Genomic DNA, 16,781 nt, shown 5'->3' with positions numbered 1-16,781 from the left:
TTACCTTTTGTTCTAAAGAATTATGTAGACTAACAACCTGTAAATCAGCCTTTCTCATTGCTGCCTCCAACCGAGCCATATCAGAGGAAGTTGATTTCCGTAACTTATCCATTTCTATATTTGCTCTGTAAAAGGTAATAATACAATGATAATGAAAAGCTAGTTAATTCCCAAGAACTGTTGAGAAATCATAAATCCTTACACCTTCAGATTGTTTCTTTTATCCCTTAGCATTCCATAACAAAATACCCACAAGCAGTAGTCTTAATAACTTTAAAAATTGGAAGGACAACTCTAAAAAATCATTGAAATTAAAAAGAGCTTTATATTATGATACTAAAGATTTCTTAAATTTCATTAAAATCCATGAGATTGCTCTGAATTGTTGAAGTTTTGATAATAAAAGTTACATTTATCTGAGCAAAGTGGACAGACAGACAGACAGACAGACAGACAGACAGACAGACAGACAGACAGATGGACAATAATATACCATAATACTTCTGTTACTGCTGGGTATGTTACAACATATAAAACTTACATATCTAATTTTTCTTCAGCTTGTTGTTTGATAATTTGAAGTTTTTCTTCTGATTTCTTCAGCTTTGACTGATAGTCTTCTATACATTTCTTCAAAACTTCTTCATTCTGTAAAATAATGATAACACTAATACAGCTTCAATTCATTTAATTTCCTGTACCTACACTCGAGAAATAATCAAATAACCCTAAAACTCAAATGGTCTATTTTCACTATACTATAGATTCTTTCTGGCAACAGTTTGAACTATAAAAGTTTTACCTGACAAAAAGGGTGAAAATCATTTATGATGTGAATCTGTTTAAAAGAGGGACGAAAGATACCAGAGGGACAAACTCATAGATCGAAAACAAACAGACAACGCCATGGCCAAAAATTAAAAGACAAACAGACAAATAATAGTACAGATGACACAACATAAAAAACTAAAGACTAAGCAACAGGAACCCCACCAAAAACTTGGGGTGATCTCAGGTGCTCAGGAAGGGTAAGCAGATCCTGCTCCACATGTGACACCCGTCGTGTTGCTTATGTTATTACAAATCCAGTAAATAGTCTAATTCGGTAAGTCACATTCGTGAAAAGGGAAGGGTATTGTAGTTACGACATAAAGAACACATCCGATATCATTTGTGAAACGGTTATTCCATAACGGTCAACCAAAGATATTCTGAGTTTCCCCACTTAAAAAAAATACTCTAATTGTTGATTGCCATACAGTGACATGACTATGCTTTATAAATATTTGGACTGTGTCAAAAAATAAATGCCAGATTACATATACAACCTTTATTACATCTACTGTGTAATGTTGAAATCTGGCAATGTTACATTTAAATACCTTGGAAATTGACAAAATTAAATGTTAAAAAATATGTAAACTCTTCTAAATAAACTACCTTTTTAAAGCCTTCTACAACAGATTTTGTCTTTTCGTATCTTCTGTGTAAATCTGAGAAAGCCATTTCTACACCCTGGAGATCGTCTATTGCCTGAAGAAGATAGAATGCACATTCAAGAAGAGTAGAATTAATAAAAGGACACAGATAATACTGGTAACTAATTAATACTGTAAATTCAGAAATTAATGCATTAATTATTATAGTGAATCATTGACCTCTGGAAAAAATTTGATATCTGTGATTTTTTAAGAAAAATCTCTACTGAAATTATGTAGATGATTTTTTATTATTGCAAACCTGATTCTGTATTATTTTTCATGTTAATAAAAAAATCGAAATAATTTCTGAATTTGCAGTGTTATATATCTAAAACAGGTATAAAATTTTAGTTTTTAAACTTCCTTTCCCCTACCAGTAGCATACATTTATATGGAAGACTGACATAAAAAAGTAGAAATGTAAGAATTGCAGCAAGATATTTTGTCAATTATGAACTTGATCTTTTTTGCATTTACGGTACAAAAATGTTAAAAATAAGGTGAAAATGGGAAATCACTTTAAACTGCCATTAGAAAAGAATGAAATGTTGGGAAAAGACCACTAAATTAAAGTCGTTAAGCTACTAACCTTTTTAAAACCTTCTTTTAATAATATTTTTTTAAGTTCTCCCTTCTTAAATATATATACCTACAAAGTCCCATTCCTTTAACTATACATTCGTTGACCAAACTCTTTCGTAACATACATTTTATGATCTTTTACTATATATAACAAAATATATTACCTGATCCCTTTCCTTAATTATGTCTTCCATGCTATTCTGAGAATCGCTTGAAGTCTTTTCTGTCTCGGCTATAACATACAAAATATTCATTACCAAAAAAGTCACAAGGAAAGCTGCTACATTAAATATCAAATGTTTTGATTGGTAAATCAGCCTTACACTAATTTTGCAATTAAGAACTTTACATGCCACAACTGACCTAAAGTTTGCACCAGTACACCAAATAATAAAAAAAACAACAGTTATTCTTGATCTGTGACAAAGTTTTTTCTTGTCATGGAATTTTTTTTACTGAAAATTTATTTTCTGATTGCAGACTAATTTGAAAAGTTGTGTTTATGCAGAGAGCATGTGGTTTATATTTGAAATTAAAGCTGTGATTAACTGATTTGCAACCATAATTCCATATTTTGAAGAAAACAATACATGAACACCACCTACCTTGTAACTGGGAGATAGTTTTCTCAAATTCTGTTACAATAGCCCTGAAATATTTAAACATAACTCATAAGTAAATGATGTATATAATAATAATATATGGTGCTTTTATTTAGATGCATGTGCATTTCAGTGTAAGAAATATATTTAGAAACATTAAATGCTATTTTCTATTCATTCATTTAACTGTGTGTTGTTCAGTTTAAAAATGATGATTCTTATAGGGGAAATTCGGGATAATTCGATCACGCGGGCAACTTCGATCACGTCGTTTAACCCTTTTTAGTACATTTGTCCCCATCTCTGTTGTAAAGCCAATACACTATGTCGCATTGCGGCATTTCTCTCGACCAGGTGCATGGGGTGTCACATGATAGCAATCTGTTTCGCGTCGTTTGATTGGCCAAAGAGTACCGTTTTCTGCCACACCCATAATTCCGAGGGAATTTTGAAAACTTTATTGGATTTTACTAAACGGTTTTATAGCTATACAAAAGTAAGTAAACATATCATTTTAGTGTTAAAACCTTTCATTCTTGAAATTATAATGTTAAAGAATAGAAAAACTTCTTGTATGCATTTTAAAGTCTATTTCTGTCACTGTTATAGGACTTTTAAAACGATCGAAAATTACCCGCAACATAATTTCTCATTGTCGGCTAATTTCGATCACATCCTTTTATATTTTATTCAAATCATTTAGGATTTACAAATGGATATTCATAATACTGATGACGATTTCTGATGATTTTTCTTTAAAAAATAAAATTGCCGATATTATATCACAATCATCTTTAATTTGAGTAATTATCGATCATTGCAGTGGCAGATCCAGAAAGGGGGAGGTGCCGGGGGTAGGAACCCCCCTTTTTCATTGGAAAATTTTGTAGATTTCGGCAAAACTGGACAAAAAAATGTCTCCTTTCTTCCTGCACCCTGGGTGGACCCTCCCCTTTTCTAATATTTCTGGATCTGCCCCGGCAATGTAACGAAAGTAACAAAATATACTGTGAACAACAAGTGAAATGTCGAAATGTGAAGTTCTGACAAGATAAAATAAAAATTTGCAAAGTTATTTGCCTAGACTACTCCTGACTTGGTACAAACAGAGACAAATTTATGTCTCTAGTAGCAAACATTATAAAACAATACAAAGACAATAGTAAATGTTGTTGACATTAAAATAATAAGTTCCTATATTTGGAGACAAAACCATAAACATTTACCTATGACCTAAGATGTGATAGTAAAACTAATGTACCTCAAATTAATTATTTTGTTCACAAGATTGCTGTTTTCCTACTCGGCTGCACGGTGGGTGTGTCATTGTCCGATTTCTTCCGCTGCAAAATGGTTGTTTTTATATGGGTTGTTGGAATTTGTTCTTAAAAGATTACTATAATTTGCGAAAACAGTGGATTCAAATATTATATACACGAAACCATGCCATATATCCGATTACGTTAACTTGTATACTCATTCAATGCCACATTTGACCAAATTCATATATTAAATATATTTTTGCAGCATGAAATATCTTATTATACCCAATCTATTGGCCGTCGGCATGCACCACTGGGGACATCGACATCTGGAAGTTGGGCTGGGGTATAGGGTTAAACGGGAACCATAGAATCCAAAGGATCCTAATGCAGTGGCCATACTATACGACGGGGAAAGGAAGGCCTACCTCAAGAAAAATCACTCTTTTGTGATAACAAGAATTCTAAAAATGAACATATCAAACGTGATTAGACTAAAACCAAAAGAAGACGCACTGGTCAAGAACAAACATGTGGGACCTCAGCAGCTATGTACCATTGGATTAAAAGTAAATGAAGAAATAAACTTGAAATCAGCAACAGACATTTTAAAGTTACATGGTTTCCAGTTTGAAATCAAAGATGCTGAGTGACTTATCTGAATGAAAAATAAAAAGATATATAACAATTTGTTTATTCAATAGACCTACAAAATACTCATAAGAGCTAAATCTTTTGGTTGCAGTTTTAAAAATAAACTTCTATTGTTTTCCTCAGATGAAGCGCGATATACATAATAAGAGGCTCCAAGGAGCATGAATCGCTCACCTGGGCACCTGAAGTCTGACAGGTGTGAATGAAAATGCTGCAAATATCGGTTTCAATTTGCAAACCAAAATTTATTTATAAAGATTTAATAAACTTCCAACATTCATAGGCTCCCAGTTCTAAGGTCTCTGTCATATGCATGACTTTATGGTTTTGTCTCCAAATGCATTTTATCTCTATGTTATCAATTATCTTGTAAATATTGTGTTTTAATGAATTTTCAGCAATGCCAAAGAAACGGAAGCAAAGTGTTTATAGGACATATACCGATGAAAATTTCATCAAGGCAATAGATGGCATCAAGAGTGGGCGAGTATCACAGAGAAAGGCGGCATCTCTCTATTCAATACCCCAAGCCACGTTCAGCGACCACATGCGTGGTCGAGTTAAAGATAACACACCTGTCGGACGCAAGCCAGTAATACCCATAGAAATAGAGAAACAAATCGTAAACAAATGTGCATAAGCTGCCGAAATGGGATTGGGCATGAATAAGGCCCAAGTAATGGAAAAGGTGGGGAACTTAGTCAAAGAGCTTAATCTTGATCAAAACTTCAAAAACAATACACCAGGTAAAGACTGGTGGTATGGGTTTAAGGGAAGAAATCCCACTGTTACACTTAGATCTCCGGACAAATTGACAAGCATCAGAGCAAGAGCGCTCAACTCCGTAAAAGTAGGGGAGTATTTTCTGGATTTAAAGAAAGAGATGAATAGGTTAGGGTTGAATGATAAACCAGAACTAGTTTGGAATATGGACGAGAAAGGTGTACCACTTGAACACACCCCAAGCAAAGTAGTCGCTGCCAAATCGTCTAGGACCATACCTGGAAGGGTTTCAAATACACGTGAAAGAAACACAATAGTCGGGTGTATCAATGCTCGAGGTGACAGAATGTCCCCACTTATTATCGTCAAAGGAAAAACACAAAAAGCAGTAATGAGCTACAACACCGCAGACGGGCCAGTAGGTGCAACATGGACTTACCAAGCCAAAGCATGGACGGAAGATGTCCCAGGGATTGAATGGTTCACCAACATATTTTTGAAGAAATGCGGAAATCAGCGGCCGCAACTTCTAATACTGGACGGTCCCCATTCACACGAAGTGCTTGGGCTAATAGAAAAAGCTAGGGAAAATAATATAACACTATTAACTCTACCGCCACACACTACACATTATCTCTGTCCCTTGGATCGCACTGTCTTTGGTCCTCTAAGTAGAAATTATGATAGGATCTGCTCAGAATATTGCCAAAATCCTGGCAATCTTGTTAATAAAATGACTTGGCCAGGTTTGTTCAGGAGGGCATTCGAAACGGCATTCAAACCAGAGAACATAATAGCAGGATTCAGATCGTGCGGAATATTCCCATGGAACCCCTTAAACATTCCATCTGCTGCATTTGCTCCTGCCTCTGCCTTTGATACCAACAAGCCTGACACAAATGAACACCCGTTACAATGGGTGATCCGTAGGTCCTTCGAAACCGAGTCTAGAGTAGAAGAAGTCACCGTAGTGAGGACTAAACCAACAGCCAGCCCCGAAGCTAGATGTATCATTACTGAAATCACTGACACCGTCCCGTTAAATGAAATTCAAGTGGAGTCATACGAACAGAATGTCATCGATGTTCCAGGAAGTCCAGAAGATCCGCATTTTGTGCACACTCTCTCTGCAGATGTTCTTTTACCAATTGTTGACATTGAGACCAGAGAGGCAGTTGAATCCCTGATTTCCCTCGATAGCAGTTTCAGTGAAGTTATTTACGAAGTCGACTCGGTGATTCAACCAGTAGCAGAGACCCTATCTACACCTTGTTCGTCAACTACTATTGATTGGAATGCATCCATAAATGATATCTTTAGCGTTGATCAACCGCCGCAGAAAAAGGCTCGAATAAACAAAAATTCTGTGACAGGACACAGAATATTGACATCTGATGAAGTAACAGAGAGCAAGCGAAAGATCGAGGACATGAAACTGAAAAAAGAACAAGCAAAGGAAAAGTGGCTCAAGATTAGAGAAATGATAAATGCTAAGAAACAAATAGAAAAGGAAATAAAAGCTGTGAGATCGGAAATTGATATAAATGTATAAAATTTAAATTAAAAATGGTTGGTGCCTTAAAGTTCCTGGTTACTAGTACTTGTCTTACTTACGAAGTTTTGGGGTCTAAAGGTTTAACCCTATCTGTCTACATTGTATGCCAGTCTGTCTGTCTGTCCTCAATATGTTGTCCACTATTCCTCCTTCACGACTTGCAGGTGTAATTTCCAATGAGACAACTCTTCACAAGAGACCAAATAACACAGAAATTAACAACTATAGGTCACCGTACGGCCTTCAAAATGAGCAAAGCCTATACCAATGTCTTATTTATACTTAAGTTATATCACTTCTTTGGAAGACCTCATATAGATAGAAAACAAATTATTCAACCCTCATCTTTGCCAGCATAAGTTACAATCACTTTATTATTCTCTACACGGATCGTAACTTTTGGCTAGAGAAGATGTTTTTATAATTTTAAATGATGAACTGATAACTGTCTCTGCCTTGATGAAAAAAATAGACACACTGGGTTTCTCAGGAACTGGATTGGACGTAAAAGTTAACTTTACAAAATCATTGGTCACACGGAAGCTCAAATAAGCAAACAAAAAAAAAGGAGAGAAAGAAAGTTTGAACCAAAAAAAAAAAAGAAGCAAAAACACACACACACACAAACTGATTGTTGTGACACCAGATAACTTGTTTCTTCTTAACAATGAACAGGGACTATATATTGCTTAGCTACATGTGTACATAAATTGAGTCCAGTGTACGCTAAAACAATCGCAGTGAGTACGGCGTACGTTTTAATTGTTTTATTGAGTCCCGCAAAACTTTGTATCTGCGTACGTTGTAACATAGAACATATATTTTTTTCTGCGTACGGTAGTACATGTACATGTACCGCGTACGCTCTAAAAACAACCCCGAATCCTGCGTACGAAAAGTGGGGTTATACCCAAATACAAGTACGTGTTTCCTGAATAAACCAGCGATGAGAACATTCAACAGATTTAATCAAATGAGGCATGCATGTTTAAAAATTCAAACATATATAACATTGAAATAACAAACATGCAAGTATTATATTTAATAAAAACTGGCATTGTCAAGACTGTCATCCTAATTGCTGTCCTGTAAAGATCGTTAATTGCTCACAAGTGTGGTAAAATGAGGTGCTCCAAAAGGTAAGAACATGCAGACTGTGTGATCGAAATTGACCGAATGTGTGACCGAAATTGACCGATCGTTGATCGAATTTAGCCGAAATTAGATCTCGGCATCTATTGCTCTTTTACCGTTACTACTTGGTAAATGAAGGTAAAACGCAGAGAAGTATGCATGTAAAGTAAAGCGTCTTTCCGACGCAATTTGGTCATTATAATTCGAACATGTCAACTCTACAGAAGCCATCTCTAAAAACGCACAATTGATTATTGATCGAAATAACCAGAATTTCCCCTATTGATTCTTTATAAATTATATAAATCAGAATGTTGTTAAAGTACATGACTTCTACCAACAGACTATGATTAGCTCATATCATCAGTAGACTGATTAAATCTTATGACTTCTATCATAGACTATGTTTACCTCATATCATCAGTAGACTGATTAAATCCCATGACTTCTACCAACAGACTATGTTTACCTCATATCATCAGTAGACTGGTTATATCTTATGACTTCTACCAACAGACTATGTTTACCTCATATCATCATTAGACTGATTAAAGCCCATGACTTCTATCAACAGACTATGTTTATCTCATATCATCAGTAGACTGATTAAAGCCCATGACTTCTTTCAACAGACTGTTTACCTCATATCATTATTAGACTGATTAAATCCCATGACTTCTATCATAGACTATGTTTACCTCATATCATCATTAGACTGATTAAAGCCCATGACTTCTATCAACAGACTATGTTTATCTCATATCATCAGTAGACTGATTAAAGCCCATGACTTCTACCAACAGACTATGATTACCTCATATCATCAGTAGACTGATTAAAGCCCATGACTTCTTTCAACAGACTATGTTTACCTCATATCATTATTAGATTGATTAAAGCCCATGACTTCTACCAACAGACTTTATATGTTTACCTCATATCATCATTAGACTGCTTTAAGATTTTAGTCTCCTCTCGTAAGTGTAAAGTAGTCTTTTCTTTATCAGCTAGCCTTTTACCCCATTCTCTTTCTTTATTCAGCAGCCTAGTCTGGAAGTCAAGTTCTAGTTCTTGTTTCATTTTGTTCCAGTCTGACTGGGAGTATTTCAGCACCTTAAAAGATAAACTTATATGTTGAAATATAAATATATACATCTTATATCTTCTGAAATTAGTGGCAAAGAAATATACCAAGAAAGTATGTTTGACACAACTTTCTGCATACAATTTCTTGAGATATAAAATGGTAAGGAACCTAAAATTCTACTTAACCCGCTAAGCGTCAATTAGTTACTGAGAAGACTGTGTCACATATCAGTGTAGCAATAATATCCTGTCATAAAATTTGTATCTCCCAAAAAAAATACCGCCAATTTTTTTTTTTTAAAACAGAAATGTGCCTCTTTTAGACATTTCTAAAATCTGTTTCTTTGTCAAATTGGTATTTTTAGCATTTTGTTGGCTTGCAATCTTGTGTACATGTTCTCTTGCACCACTGCTGTCTTTTTCTGTTATTAAATGTTACACAGAATTATATTAGTATTTAAGAAATATCTAAATCATTAGGTAATCTTAAAAATGTCTCTTTCTATTTCAACAAGTAGAATGTAAATAATTAATGATTAATGACTATGATCAGAGATGAAAGTTGTATAATACAGTACATTATTATAAATTATTAAGCAGACAATCCTAAGATGAAATTCAAAGTTAATAAAACTGCACAACTGAAACTGAGATTTCATGCAATAAGTCTTATAAAAATTCTTCAATCACTCTGAAGCTAAATGTTTATTTCTTTATGTTTCAAGAACTAGCAGAATTTGATAAGAAACAATAGATTTTCAAAGCCATAAACCGAGCGCTGAGGATATTACTTATAAAAAGAATACAGTTTTATCATTTAAAATAATTAAAACTCCATTATAATCTAATATTATTCTACTTTCTTAAAAAAAACAAAATATAACAATTTGTCATAAAGCTTCATCATCATAACCATCGTTCTAGTAAAAGATACTATTGCAGTGGTCAACAATCAATCAATCTTTAATAGAATGATAATAAAACAATAATAAATCATTAATTAAAACAACATTAGGTAGTAATTTTACATTGTTTTTCAATGTCAGATAACATTTTATCAATGATATACTGTGATCCATGTACTTAAGTTATTTCCCTTTAATGACCTCTCCAGTCATGTGTTTATGCAAAAATCTGTTAGTGTTTTTGTGACTGATCAGTTCATGCTTCCGATATGATATGATGATTCTATAGTTTTGTTGTTTCATTTTGTATATTTTTTATGCAAGTAAGTCTTGTTAGTTTATGTGACTTATCAATTCATGCTTCAAAAGTGAACTCAATACCACACTATATGAACGATCCCTTTCTGAAATGTGACTTTGTGTTACTATTCATGCCATTGTCATTGTTGTAAATATTGCCTCCCTCTGTAAAATATGTTCTTGTTTTTGTGGTGCCTCTTTAAGATATGCCTGGGCAAAAAGAAAGACACCTTAAACAGAGGATACCAAAAACATAGAAACCAAGGTCACATTTAACAGGGGACAATTCAAGGTTACATTTCCAGAGGGTAACTCAAGGTCACATTTCATAGCATCATTTATGTAGTGAGATTACAGAAATCCCTGGTCTGACTTGATTTATTTGAAATTTAAACACTGAATTTTCAAATCCTACAGCTAACATTCATGAACTAAAGTATGAAGAAAACAAAAATAAAACAAATGAAAGTAATTAGAACAACTTTTAATCTTATCTTTGATAAAAATTAATAGATTACAACCTACAAAAATAAAATTGGTCATCAACTCAAATGGCTGAGTTGCACAGTAAGTTTTTAAACCACACAGAAAGTTTTAAATCCTATTTTAAGGAACTGTTAAAAATGGTCAAAATTTTCCATAATACAATTCTCTGTGCAAACCTTCAGTTTTAAACATATATCTTGCAAAGCATAAGGAAAGGATTATATTACACAATAGAGGTCAATTTAATTTAAAGGAATGAAAAATAGTCAAAATTTCCTATTGCTTCAACAAAAGGAGGTGCAAAACCTTTATATTTTGACTAGAAACCCACATCTCCTTTTACTAATAATGTTAAAATATTCTGTGAAGTCTTAGATAATCATTTGTAAAAATATAGGAGGAGTTGATTTCAAAACGTCCTCATTTGTCCATGTGTAAAAAGAGGTACAGGGTACTCTGTATTTCAGTTAATCACAATAACATATCTTAAATCTGTGCAACCTAGCCAATCAGTACATAGAAAATTGTAAATTTTAAGATTAATTTCATCAGTTACAAAGTCAGAGATAAATTACCAGGAGATAGGCAGACTTTCACAAAACAAGCTACTGCTTCCAAATGACACACACAGTTTGTACAAAATTATCTTATTTAATAACATCAGTATGAAGCAGTATTTGGAAACAATCTAATCGATTTTTTGGGGGCTTACTAGTATCAGGTTTTTTTCAGAATATTTTACACTTTAAAGCCAGCATGGAAGGTAATAGTTATTTCACATGCTATACTTATAATAAAATATGCCTCTTCCTTTTTAAGGTAAACGTTTTAACATTATTTCTGTTTTCAGCTGTCACCAAAGTGTCATTGACCAGTCAGATTATTTTCATAATGCATTATAAAATCAAATAACAAAACTGCTTCTTAAAGATATTATTAACTTCAAATATTTCTGTATTTTATACCACCACAGACCAAATGTAGCCCAGGTCTAAGGCAAGTGAAGGTAATAGGGACCAGTGCAAAAATAGCATCAGAATTAATACGATAAGTTTATCGTAAATTCCATTACTTTACCTGATTTCCAGCATCGCCCTTCAGATAAATAATAAATTTTTCGTAACTAAATAAAATTAATTTCATAAACATGAAAAACATAATTAACAAAATAGTTTGAATAAGATCATGCTTATTTTTCAATTAAAATATTGTTTAACTAAATTACTTCTTCATGCAATATAAAAATTCAATAATGAAGCAATATTGAAATGTGTATCAAATGAACTTTTAATTGGTTTTGATGAAATAAGCTTCAGTTTTCATCTATTCATTCTATCTTTATCGTTTCTTTTTTTTTTTTTTTTTTATTTTTTTGCTTTTTGTCATTATCTCCATAGATAATATAAAAGAAATGAAATATAAAACAAAATAAGACAATTACAATAACCAGCAGTGAAAATAAATTAAAGCCACGTTGTTTTACATGCCATCCAACTTAAAAGTATGACTTTATCAATGAGCAATGTCAGAAAAAATTATTCTTTTTATTTTGTTTTGTAAATGCCTACATTTGTTTAAAACAGAAATGTACTCCAATTATCTTCTATCCATATCAACTGTTAAACTAGACCTCTCGCTTGGTCAGTTATAGATATGTGAAGGAACATTAGATCATAAATAGGACTCTGGCTGAGTCATTTGTAGATGATGAGGGATTATTTGTTCATAAAAAGGGACCTTTGATTAGGTCATGATATCTGCAGATGTACAAAGGAAGATATGATTTAATACAGAACCTCTGGCTGGGAAAATTTCTGGAATGAACAAAATTACTTTTGAAATTCATGGTAGGATGTAATTTATTTCAGGACCTTACTTCTGGAAGTATTGAAAGCACCAAAAACAAGTTCTATTTGTTCATAAAATAATTATAAATTTTTATAATCTGACAAAGCTTGAATAGATTATAATAATAAGTTACATGTATACCTGTACAAGTTGTACTACTGTCTCCTTATTGTCCATTCTGTCTCTCAAGCCATTCTGTAAAATAACAATAATACTTCATTAAACATTCATATAACATACATATAAAGGTCAAAGTTTAAATAGGTTCTACATTTATACAATTTATATAAATAGTTATCTATAAAAAGTCATTACTATTGGTTTTAACAGAAAAAAATGATAGCTCAGAAAGTACAGCTGTTATGGAGGTCTATTTTGGTAGACGATATGAGTTGTTGCTTCTATGGACCTCAAGTTTTTTTTTAGTAACAGGCTCAGAAATTGATTGATAAACATTCCATAATAAAGGTACAATAGGGAGTTATGAAAATTATGTTTCTGATGCTAGATCAAAGAGAAATGATGAAAATGCATGACATGAAGATTTTAGTTTGGAATATGTATTTTCTTTAAACTCTTTTAACCTGATAAATAGGAAACTGATCTTTTAATCTCTATTAAATATTGGGAACAAATCTTTAACAATTTTATCAGATAATCATTGAATTTATCTATCTTAAGCTCAAAATCTAAGACAATTATGGTAACAGGTTTAAATCAAAATCATTAAGAAATTTTACACAACTTACTTCACTGACGTTTGACGAAAGTTTTGTTACTGACAAATATGAAAACATTTTTCCCATAGTAGATTCACTGTCCTATCTATATCCATCAATTCTGATAAGTTATAATTAGTTACCTTATGTGAAAATTATTTTGATCCTTCCTTTCGTCAGAAAAAAAAACTGACAAAAAGTATACTATGACTGTATTTAAGCCTACACCTGTCACCATGCACAATCAATACAATTGATTTTTAAATTGTAGATGTAAAGATTACATATATCAGACCTAGGGACTTGTATTCAGGTCAGACACAAATTTGTAAATAATATTGTTTTCTTAAGTTTTTGTACATTTATAAACATTTTTTTTGCATTTTTATGTATCTGGTATATTTTTAAAATTTTCTGTGAAATTTTTTTTATTCTGGTCAGTCATTTATTGGACACATATGCAATTAAAGGGAAATTCTATTTGTTCAATTTAAATCATTTTCTATTTGACTTTAAACAAAATGTTAAACAAACTCAAAACATTTCTAATTTCTTTGATTTAAGGTGTGTTCTATTAATTGGGTCTGTTAATTAAAACAGATTAGATATCACAAACAAGTAACTTCTAAGTCATTTGGTCTCTGATGGAGAGTTGTCTCATTGGCAATCATGCCCCATCTTCATATTTTTAAAATTATATTAATCAAAATTAATGACTTGTAAAATTAAAGAAAATTTCCTTTCAAATTGTTTAATCGATGTTTCAAATCACATTCATAATTTCAAAAAACATTTGTTTCAGTATATCTTTTTGGCATGACCATGATATGATATGAAATTATATGTTACAAAAGAAGTCCTTTGAGACCAGTTATAAAAGAATTATGAAAATCAATATAACACACATGTATAATATATGAACCATTATATTAAGACTGAGTAAATGAATCATATTGCATATTTAAAGAATATACAAAATCAATAAATAGATGCATCAAGCAGTGAAAGGTATATAGAGTGCAGGTAGACTATACTAGGGGAGATAACTCCAATCAAGATAATTAACATGCAAAAATTAGCACTGCAAAATACAATGAGGCAATGTTCATTTAATACAACTGCACAATTCATTTACAAACCTGTAAATTGAATATCAGGAAAATTACATAAAAATAGATGTGTCATAAATAAATGTTATCTTCAAATGATCACTTTTCATTCATTTCAAAATAATAATAATGAACAAATTAAAACAGTTTTAAATGCTGCAACCTGTAAGAATGGTTTCTACATTTTGAAGTTACTATATAAATTTTAAACATATTTAATGTGTAAGGTTGACAGCAAAGTTCCACTTATGTTTCATTCTTAATTCAATGAGTAAAATTAATTACAATCACCTGTTTCACAAACAACGAACTTTCATAATATAGTAGTACTATAAAAGGATAAGCAGCTCTTGGTCCATATTGCATACACATAAAATGAAACAACTGTATTTTGATAACATCAATTGAAGATTTATTGGTTAAAAATCAAATTTACTGAAGAGGCTTAAGCAGAGATAGCAAACATTTTTGCAGTAGTCATTAAATCTGGCATAGACTGATGCAAGCAAATATCCTAATACCATACTGTTATGCCCATTCAAATGTAAGTCTAAACAAATTATGCAAGATGAACAATACTATGATGACATCAATTTTTGAATAATGCCATGATATTTGTCAATGCTATCCAATCAAAATTATTGTTACAAAAAATGCTATAAAGATTGTAATCCTAAAACTCCAGTCCACCCATGGGAAGGATTGTGCTAAAAGTTATCTAAATTTATTCAAAGGAGCTGATCAGGTCTTGTGATCAAAAAAATTTTGAGCACGAATATCGTACTCAGACTCATATATTAACCAATCAAAATGCTGGATTTGATGTTTCGAGCACAAATTTTGTACTTGTAGTACTGAGCGAGAGCCCTGAAACTGCATGAACATTTATGGTTATGTCTAATTAAACATTAACAAAATTTTATCCTGCAATCGACCTTTCTACTAAACAAATACAGGTTGACAAGATAACATGAAGAGTATACATATAGTCTCCTGGTACCCAGCTTCTGTTGTGAGCAACCGGTTATATTCAAATTACTGTTTACATCACAGTTCAATTTGGGGTCCTCATCACTCTCCGCGTTTAAGTCATGCTGATTTCATTAAAAAAAAACAAATCCAACATTTGTGAAGTAAAAAAAAAAAAATACAACTTTAAGCATAAATGTTAAATTGCATGATAAAAACAATATTCGTACATTGTACGAAAATATAAAATGCATTAGTACTCTCTATGAAACAAGAGAAAAGCTTGTACAAATACATTTTTTATTTTCCTACAATGTACAAATATAGTCTATTTAACAAACAAAATATAATGTTTTGTAGGGTGAAGTTATAATTCATCATTTGGAATTGATCATATTATATAAACCTCTTAAATAATGCAACATGTGCTAATGCATCACCTTTTCTATTTTATATTATCAGTATTTACATTAACTTTCAAAGAAGCCATACACTAACTTCCCATTTTTTGCTTAATAAATGGTTTGCATAGACATAAGCTGCTCACTGTAAGAAATAAAATAAGTAAACGAAATAAAACACACACCAATCGATGACCATTAAGAAAATTAAGAAAAATGTATAAAAAAATTAAAGTTAATACAAAAAAATTGGACAAACCAAAATACAATAATTTTAATAGGGAAAATGCATCCAAATAGGATTTAATCTAAAACTAGAAGTTCCTAGAAGCCTGAATTGCTCAACTTGGAATAAATATCCTTTACTGATATTTTTTTTCATTACAATTTCAGTCAACCCAGCCATGCTGGATAATACATTCACTGAGATAAAATTCATTAATAAATATCCATACACAAGAAGGATCATTAATGTTGTGCTTGGTTCAGCACTTTAAGAGGTGAAATATACCTTAAATACAGAAATTTCAAATAATGGGTAAAAATAGCATTAACTCATGAACTTAACTTTCCATCACACATCACTTTTATGTATAGATTGCCTTGTCCAGTTGTCTCTGAGAGGATTTTGGAATGAAAAAGGCAATGACAGATGCCAAATGATGATAATAACTAAAAATTTTATTTTTGGTCAATTTTGTAGTTAGGGCACAATCCCTATTTGTAAACAAAACATTGATTTAAAAAATTTGTATAATCTGTAAGCAAGAATAAAACTATCTCTATTAAACTATCGTGTTAACAGATTGACAATAATGACAATGACCACACTATACCATTGACCACCTAAAAATCATAAAATCATAAATGCTGAAAAATATTTTAGCAACATTTTAATTGTTAATTTGTAACATAAGAAAAAGAAATCATATTTCCTTTTGTAACATGCAATGGTCAGTGGCATC

The 16,781-nt window shown here is 31.9% G+C and overlaps 1 protein-coding gene across 5 annotated transcripts in view; it reads right to left on the bottom strand.

Annotated features, from left to right (window-relative positions):
- Nucleotides 1-16,781, bottom strand: part of LOC127733244 (transforming acidic coiled-coil-containing protein 1-like) — a 44,486-nt gene that overhangs the window by 5,972 nt on the left and 21,733 nt on the right. For 3 of the 5 annotated variants that reach the window (XM_052242563.1, XM_052242566.1, XM_052242565.1), the window contains 8 exons: nt 12,760-12,813; nt 11,848-11,865; nt 8,928-9,106; nt 2,669-2,712; nt 2,228-2,295; nt 1,441-1,533; nt 542-648; nt 5-125 (listed from right to left, as the gene is read on the bottom strand). In XM_052242563.1, coding sequence (XP_052098523.1) covers nt 5-125; nt 542-648; nt 1,441-1,533; nt 2,228-2,295; nt 2,669-2,712; nt 8,928-9,106; nt 11,848-11,865; nt 12,760-12,813 — 684 coding nt within the window. The remainder of the gene's footprint in view (nt 1-4; nt 126-541; nt 649-1,440; nt 1,534-2,227; nt 2,296-2,668; nt 2,713-8,927; nt 9,107-11,847; nt 11,866-12,759; nt 12,814-16,781) is intronic. The other 2 variants (XM_052242564.1, XM_052242567.1) reach the window with 1 other exon arrangement.

Source organism: Mytilus californianus, unplaced genomic scaffold (genome assembly GCF_021869535.1).
Source record: "Mytilus californianus isolate M0D057914Y unplaced genomic scaffold, xbMytCali1.0.p SCAF_3, whole genome shotgun sequence".
Taxonomy (NCBI): domain Eukaryota; kingdom Metazoa; phylum Mollusca; class Bivalvia; order Mytilida; family Mytilidae; genus Mytilus; species Mytilus californianus.
Note: the sequence above shows the minus strand (reverse complement) of the source record. Positions and strands in the feature narration are given on the sequence as shown.